The 8,623-nt window shown below is 38.0% G+C and overlaps 1 protein-coding gene across 2 annotated transcripts; it reads right to left on the reverse strand.

The window, feature by feature from the left end:
- Nucleotides 1-4,325: 4,325 nt before the first annotated feature.
- LOC126930999 (PEST proteolytic signal-containing nuclear protein-like) lies at nt 4,326-4,836 on the reverse strand. 2 transcript variants are annotated; one of them, XM_050748619.1, is made up of 2 exons: nt 4,559-4,836; nt 4,326-4,489 (listed from the first exon to the last, which is right to left on the reverse strand). In XM_050748619.1, exons 1-2 carry the CDS (start codon nt 4,834-4,836, stop codon nt 4,453-4,455), a joined length of 315 nt encoding a protein of 104 aa, XP_050604576.1. In that variant the 3' UTR covers nt 4,326-4,452. The 2 variants fall into 2 exon arrangements, with proteins under 2 accessions (XP_050604576.1, XP_050604575.1); XM_050748618.1 differs by having other exon boundaries at nt 4,451-4,836.
- Between the last annotated feature and the right edge of the window lie 3,787 nt (nt 4,837-8,623).

The raw sequence follows: 8,623 nt of genomic DNA on the forward strand, positions 1-8,623 counted from the left end.
AGCTCACCATCTATTATGTAGAACACATAAGTAAACAAAATATAAGCACGTGATCAGTACTAGGTTAGGCAGATGGACTAGATACAATGATGGAAAATGGAAAGAATCACCAAATTTGCCTGGCTGTGAGTAAGTAGTCTTCACCAAGCTGGAAGCCCTAGAGGTAGATTTTTTTTTTTTTTTGAAATGGAGTCTCATTCTGTCGCCCAGACTGGAGTGCAGTGGCATGATCAAGGTAGATCTTAATGAGAAAGAATTTGCTAGAAAGACAAAGCATAAGGTGGAGGAGCAGCAAGAGGCGAGGCACAGAAGCACAGAACTATGTGATCAGTTCAAGGAATAACAAGCAGTTCAGCATGGTTGTAAAGTAGAGAAGGAAGGAAAATGAGAGCGTTTGCTTTAGGAATAAGTCTGCCTGTGATGAACAAGGAGGTTCTAGGTTGGTGAAATGAAGTCTTCAGGAACTTGGAGTTGTTCAGTCTTTGTTTCAATACACATGGCCTCTATTTCCAGGATCTCTTCATACCTCCAAACGGCTGCTCTAGATTCACTCACCATATCCATATTCGGCGCAGCAGGAAGGAGAAAGGGAAAAAAAAAGGAAAAAAAGACATGCACCAGCTGTCTTTTAAGATTTACAGGAGCTGCTGCAAGACACTTCTGCCTACAGCTCCTTGGCCAGAGCTGGTCACATCGTCACACCAACTGCTGAGGACTTTCAATAGACTCCGTTATGATGACCAATGAGCTCAGTTAAAAATGTGTGGCTATATTAATAAAGAAAAATGAGAGTATGAAATTTGGAGGACGACTGCAAGTATCTGCCACTGAGTGGAAAGAGGAAGTTGATCATAAAGGATTACGAAGATCATTGAATTAACTATGAATCATTGCTTTGAAGCTCAAACTTTGCCCTCTGGCCAATGGGGGGTCATTGAAGGGTTTTGATGGAGGACTTTGGATGACCACATTTCCATTTATCATTAGGATGGATGATAGACTGGAGAGGGTAAGATTGCAGACAGAGAGACCAGTTAGGAGATTGTTATGTTGATCTTGGTGAAAGATAATGGAGGTCTCAACTAAATAGTAGTAGAGAGATGGGGTAAAGGAAAGAAAGGGCGAAACACCAAGATTATTACTTATCATGCTAGGTAAGTAGTAAGGGGCAGAATTCGAACCCCAATCTTTAATGCAAGTCCATGTACCATGAGATTCATCTGTTTTTTTAAAAATGTTTTAATTGACAAATAAAAATTGTATTGTGGTGTACAGCATGATGTCTTAAAATATGTATGCATTGTATAATGTCTAAATCAAGCTAATTAACATATGCGTGACCTCACAAACTTATTTTTTTATGGTGAGAACATTTTACTACTACATTTACATCTACTCTTAGCAATTTTCAAGTATACAATACGTTGTTATTAACTATTATTACCATGTTGTACAATAGGTCTCTTGAACTTATTCCTCTTGTCTAACTGAAATTGTATATCCTTTGACAAATATCTCCCCAGTTCCCACTGCCCTCATCCAGCCTCTGGTAATGAGATCAACTTTTTTAGATGCCACATATAAGTGAAATCATGTAGTATTTGTCTTTCTGTTCCTGGCCTATTTCACTTAACATAATGTCCACCAGGTTTATTCATGTTGTGCAAATAACAAAATTTTATTCTTTTTAAAGGCTGAAGAGTGTCCCATTGTGTATATATTCCACACTTTCTTCATCCATTTTTCCATTGAAGGGCGGTTAGGTGGATTCCATGTCTTGGCTATAGTGAATAATGCTGCAATGGACATGGGAGTGCAGATATCTCTTTGACATACTAATTTTATTTTATTTGGATTCACACCCAGTAGAGAGATTGCTGGATCATATGGTAATGCTATTTTCAGTTTTTTGAGGAAACTTCATACTGTTTTTAATAACGGCCATAGTAATTAATAGTCTTACCACAAGCGTGCAAGAGTTCCCCTTCTCTACCTCTTGCTAATACTTATTATCATTCATCTTTTTTATAACAGTCATTCTAACAGGTGTGTGGAGATGAGACTCATGTTTCTTAATCAACATTATAGTAAGCAGGATTTCAAACTCCCATAACCCCTTTGTATCTATGTCATGTTGTGGAAATCAGATTTATCATGGTCCAGACCCAGGAACTAGAGTCCAAAAGCAAAACAACATTTGTGACATAACATTTTGAGACATTTTCTGTTTTCTCTTCCTGCATTCAAGCAGATAGAAGACTCTGGGCTTCCTTGTCTGAGACAGGACTTCCTGAGTTTTATTCCTAAAAGCCTAAGCACATGCAAGAGGACAGAGTTTGAAGAGAGAAAGATTTTAGCTAGGCTAGGAAGACAGTTTTTCTTTTTCTTTGCAAGACAATTTTATTACTTGTAACAAGTATGGAGAACACAGGAGATAGTTCCCAAAGCAGTATCTCTCTGAGCAATGGACTGGGTCAGGTTTTATAAGTGTAGGGTAATGAGGCATGATCTGATTGGATCTTTCAATGAGGTGATGCCAGAAGCATGATCTGACTGAATCCTGCCATGGGGTGATGCCAGAGCTCAAACTGATTGGATCCTGGATCCTGCCATGTGAATCCACCCTTTTTTCCTTTTTTTTTTTTTTGTTTGAGTTTGACAAATTTATTGGTATTTTAGCAAAGACATTCATCTTAGTCATTTCTCTCTCCCTGCTTGACCTTAGGTTAATATTTCATTTGGGTCAAGAAAAGAATATGTAGGAGAGCTATGTTGCTTTAACAACAAAATGGAGAAAAATGGATAGTTTGCCTCATTAAAGTAAGTTAAATTCATATATCTTGATATAATTAAATCATGTAAGAACTAAGAATTCTATATACATTTCCATTGCTTCACTTGGGCCTATTATAAACTTCAATGCTAGTGAACAAAGTGTTAGGAATATACACAGGCTGCTTCTCTAGAGTTATTACCGATTACAAGAGCTCAGCAAGCGGTTACCACCAATAAAACAGTCTGAAGCTGCCTCCAAACATAATATTGTAGGAGTTTTCAAGGAAATTTTATACTGTATGTTTCTTTTGTCTGTGACTATGCTTTTAAAGATGTGTTTAACTGTTACGTTTTTTTAAAAGTTCATATACAATACAAAAATCCAAAACCAAACATCCTACAATACACAAATCTAACAAGGTATATGTGGTGAGATTCCAAAAAATGTTCGAAGATGCATTTCCTTTCCTTCTATTTCAGTACCTGAAATGTGCTTTTTTGAAAGGCCATTGGTCAATATGTATACATTTCAAATAAACCATATAATTTTACTAGTAAGAAAGCCAGTAGTTAAGTTCAATTCAAATTGGATTTCACAAGTTAGTAATTTAAATCCTTAAACAAAGTTACAGAAAGTGCATCTTCTTGTTTTCCATCTTCATACAATGTTAATTTTTTTGGTGCTTATACCTTTTAAAAAATGAAAACAGCCAAATACTTAAGCAATATGTACATTTAAATTTTTGGTGGTGGTTTGTATTTTAAAAGAAACCGCTTCCTTATGATTTGTGTCAAGTTCTGGTGGAAATGCTTACAGGAACTAGCTAATAAACAAAAACAAGAGCAGCACATTGAAAATACTGATTTACTTTTGTAGCAAATGGTTTTTCTTTGAAGACTAACAAAGACAGACAAGACTCATTAAGGTAAAGTGGGCTATTTCAAATATTCAACAGTTTACATTTTTAAAAAATTCTTTTAAGAGCTAAGCGTCTGTATCCACTGATAGCAATGTAATACCTAATTTACGATGACTTGAAACAAAACAAACGCCCATAAGGAAAAAAAGCTATATTTTAATTTTATCTAAATTTACTTTCAGTCAATAGTTCAGTAGCATTTTCCTCCCAATACAATACTCCCTCTCTCTATAAGGCTGTTCCTGGCAGCCAGGCAAGTTTAGGTAATAAGGGAGTTAAGAGAGTTAAGTGCTTGCAGTTTTAAACAAACAATAACTTTTTGTGCTTCCCTCTTAATGTGCTAATAGTTGTGTAAAAAAAAAAATGCAGTTCTCAAAAAGATAACATTTCTGATTTATTTATTATCTGTAACCTTTGAAAACTAATCATATGAAACTACAAACTAGCAAATGTCTTGAAATCTGTAGATAAAACATAAATTACCTCTAATTTCAAACTCTCATTTATTAGTGTACCACTCGATCTTTTAAAAAAAAGAAAAAGGAAAAAAAAAAAAAAAAAAAAAAAAAAGCGGCTCCAAAGATAGTCTTATACTATTCTTTAAAAAAAAAAAAGAAACTGTTCCTTTTAACTTTCCACCCATCCCACACCCCAATTTCAAAACATCATTTAATTGTCCTGGTCATGGACATTTCCAAGATGAGATTTTATATTTCGCTCCCATAGTTTCTGGTTATCAGAAAACCCATGCTTTCCTTTATTGAAGGAGTTTGGTCCAGCTGATGTGTATCCATCTTAATCTTCATTAAAAACTGCTGCTACTGAAAGTTTTTGGAGCACGAGTTGGAACAGTTTCTTTAGGCTTACTTGATCCAAGTTTGATGGATATGGCTGACGCTTTCTTTGTCGTCTGACTACCTATGGCAAATCCAAAGTTGGGGATCTTTGTAGGCTTTGTTGGGAGGTCGGCAGCTTCTTCAGCTGATCGCTTCTCAGCGCTGCGACTGGAACTTTCCCCTCCATTACTGGAAGAAACAGTCTTAGCTTTCACAGGTTTTTCTGCTTCTTCCTCAGGTCCTCCGGCAGCTCCAGCTTGCTGCGACTTTTCAGGCTTCTTACCTCCCGCCTTTTCGGCCGCCATTTTTACCGCTGCGGCCTCCCAGGTATCCACTTCTTAATTCAGTCCACTAGCCTCACTCTCTGTACTTAGGTTTTACCTGTGGTTGCATACCTGGTTCATCTGGGCCACACTCAGGTCATGTGAGCTTTAACCTGGCCAGGCTCATCTCTTCAGCAGCCGCACAGAATAGTGAGCTAACCAACTGCGGTCAGCGTTTAATTGGGCATGAAGCTTGATCTTACAGAGGTGCTCTGCGTTTAGAACACCTCTAAGGCGCCTTTTCCCGTTTTCCTTTAAGGAACACGCATGCTCGCGGAAGCCATTACAATCCCGTCATGGAGCAGCCTATGCTATTGGCCAGCCTGGAAGTCATTTTTCGACTCAAGGGGAGAAGGGTGGGTTTCTGCTCTCTCCTTCCCATCTGAAGGATACAGCAGAAGTTGAGGGAAAATGACCATGAGATGCTCCAGGGGAGCTGGGTCCAAGGCCTGGTGCTCACCAAAGATGGCACTACTCTCAGCATGGTACAGGAGGACAGTTGATGGGACAAGGCGAGCTGGGATAATCTCCAACCCAAAGGGTATCTCAGAAAACAGCACTACAGGAGACCAGGGCACAACTCCAGTCAACCTTTAAATCAGAAAAGGAGCTGGAGGATGCAATTCACTGATATATAGAAAGTTTTAAAAAGTAAAAACAAAAATACAGAAAACAAAGTTTGCAATGTATGAGAAATAAAGGACTGAAATTTGTACCTATAACTCAGCCCAGTAGTGGAACCCTGTTTGACAACGAGGTTTTCTTTGCCTCAGAGAAGCATAGAGAAGCTATGGGGGAAGCAAGAGAAGCTCTAGAACGTGTTTTGTGACTGTCCCCTTTCCTTAATTTTGGTTCTGTACAGAAACAAATGCAGACTGAGTCTATGTATAGCCATATCCGTTATTCACTTGTTCCAAATAATTCAGGTAGCCTCTCAGAAGACACTCCAGCATCACTTAGCTGGATATTTCAGGATTAACTCATGTCATGTTTGGAAATATCCAGATAATATTCTAGTTGTCATCTAGTTTTTTCCTTCAGTAAAAAAACGCTCAGCTGGACGCGGTGGCTCACGCCTGCAATCCCAGCACTTTGAGAAGCCGAGGTGGGAGGATTGTTTGAGCCCATAAGTTCAAGACCAACCTGGGCAATATAGTGAGACTTCATCTCTACAAAAAATTTAATAATTATCTCAGCATGGTGGTGCTTGCTTGTCGTCCCAGATACTTGGGAGGCTGAGGCGGGAACATGGCTTGAGCCCAGGAAGTCAAGGCTGCAGTGAGCTGTAAAGGTACCACTACACTCCAGCCTGGGCAACAGAGTGAGGCCCTGTCTCAAAAAAAAAAAAAAAAAGAGAGAGAGAGAGAGAAAAGAAAAGAAGTGCTCAAATTAGAATCTCTGTATATAAAGTATTTATCTAAACATTCTCATATTTGTAAAATTCCAGGGATGTTGACATCATATAGAACAAGCGTAATTTGCAAAACCAGCATGTTTCTTCTATTTAAAGCAATATCCCCTGGGTGTGACCTGAGCTTGTAAAACAAGTTCATTATATTTCCTTTCTGGAGACAACATGTCAAACCTTAAATATGGCTACTAATCAGAAGGGTAATTAAAAAACTTCAGCTGTGCAAAGAAGGAATTTGTATTCAGCAGGGTTGAGAATAAAGGGTAATGTTTTCAAAATTTGAGAAAAACCTATGTTATTTACCTTACTCATCTACTTTGCTTACTACAAGCCCCTTTTATCTTATTTTCATATTATTTAATTTTCTCCCTGCCTGAAAGTAGCTTTAGTCTATCTGACAAAAATATTATAATCCAAAAAATGGCAAGGAGAATTCAACAACAACAACAAAAATAATCAAAGCCATTCAAGGTTCATGTGCCCAGACTAAGCTGTATTTATGGAACAGTTTTTTTTCTAGAAGTCCAATGTGTAAATTAAATTGCACCGAGGCAAGTCAAATTATTCCCTGACCGTTTGTAGTATGCAATGTTTTATGTGACTTTTTACCCTCTTTTTCAATAAAACAATACGTACTTGTATAGCAGCCAGACGAAGCGGTGAGTCACAGTCTTCTAAGAGATGCCAAGTACTGCACCTCCTTGAGGAAACACACTCACCATGTGTAATGAGGACTCTCTGGATTTCCTGAAGTGATTCAACATAGGTTGAATTCAATATTCAACTGAATAACCGTAGATGTTGACAATCACAAGATCGGATGTACTAGAGTACCACTTGTCTTTGTGTAACTCCCACTCATTTATTACCAGTTAAGAGATGCACCCCTGTTAGATTGGAGTGGAACACTGTCACTCAAGCAAAGAGATTATAGAATGTGGCCAGTTCCTTGTGGATATAAAATAATCAAGACTTTTTGAGGAAATGGTTGCCAGCTTTGGTTTTGTGCTAGAGACCTCCCATTAATCTCTCAAATTATTCAACTTTTAGCTCAAGAGGGATGCTAAGCCAGGCTGGCCACCCAGGTATTTGATAATATAGGTCCTGGTGTCTATAGGAAAAGGAGCTTATAAAAATCCACAGCATGCTAGATGTCATACCAACATAAATTATTGCTTTTAAACTCAGGCACAATAGGATAGATTTGATATGGTTGGCATTAGGGAGCCAATGTGGGGTTTTGAATGAGGAAGTAAGGATTTGATTGAAAATTCATTTTCACTCCTAAATTGCATAAACACTAATGCTTAGGGAAATTCAGCATCTTTGTCAACTTTGGAGATAGTAACCAAAAACAGAGATTTGGGGGTACAGGAGTAAAATGATAAGAACAGGAGTGGGGGTCAGGGAGAAAGGTACAGTTGCCAGAGCTGTAGTGGGCACAACCACTGGAGGGCAAAAAGGGCTTTATATACAGCTTGAACCAAGTTCATTAAAGAATAAGGCCATTTGGACTTAGCAAAAGTCGAATAATCACCAGAGGACTTGGCTATATTACCCAAAACATCTAGGTCCTTTAATCACAAAGTGTTTGGAAGGTTGGAATTTCAATCTAAATTATAAAAGCATCACAGCAAGCTTCCACCTGAACTAAAAGTTGAAGAATCAACTAACTCCCGAAGAAGAAAGACTAGAATGTGCCTCTTGAGGAGACACAAGGTGACTACAGTGCAAGAAAGTGGCAGGCCACTTCCAAACTGCCCATTTGATAGGTTCAAATGGAAAGCCTCTCTCAAAACTCCAGTTCCAAGATGACACCTAATTTACTTTTTAACTTTTATTCTTTGCCTAAAATAAATAAGAAATATGAGTGTTCTTTCATTGTAATGATGAATATGATGCCTTGTATTTACAAGATTCCTGTTCTGTAATAATTTTAATGATGTGCATATAAGAATCACCATGAATGCTCCACCACAGTGATTCTCCAAGTGTGGTCCCTAGACCATCAGCAAGGTCTTTGGGAACTTGTTAGAATGCAGTCTCAAGCCCCACCCCAGACTTACTGAATCAGAAACTTTGAGAGAAGAGTTCAACAGGCTGTATATACTTTAACAAGCCCTCCAGGTAGGCTCAAGTTTGGTACCTTCTGAGGTAGGCTCAAGTTTGAGAGCCTCTGCTTTTAAGTCACAGCAGGAACTATTCAAAATAATTAAGGTCATTAGCTTGACTTGAGCTACAAGGTATAGAAAAAAAATCAATCCAATGGGAAATTGTTCAATAACTTTCAAAATTATCAAACATAGGTGTCAAAGCCCTATCTCGTACGTTTCTTTTAGTGAATTGATTTATGTTGTT

The sequence above is a fragment of the Macaca thibetana genome, chromosome 11, assembly GCF_024542745.1.
Source record: "Macaca thibetana thibetana isolate TM-01 chromosome 11, ASM2454274v1, whole genome shotgun sequence".
Classification (NCBI taxonomy): Eukaryota; Metazoa; Chordata; class Mammalia; order Primates; family Cercopithecidae; genus Macaca; species Macaca thibetana.

What these genes read in the sequence shown, in the direction of transcription:
- LOC126930999 (XM_050748618.1), bottom strand. Translation starts at nt 4,836, where the DNA reads ATGGCGGCCGAAAAGGCGGGAGGTAAGAAGCCTGAAAAGTCGCAGCAA.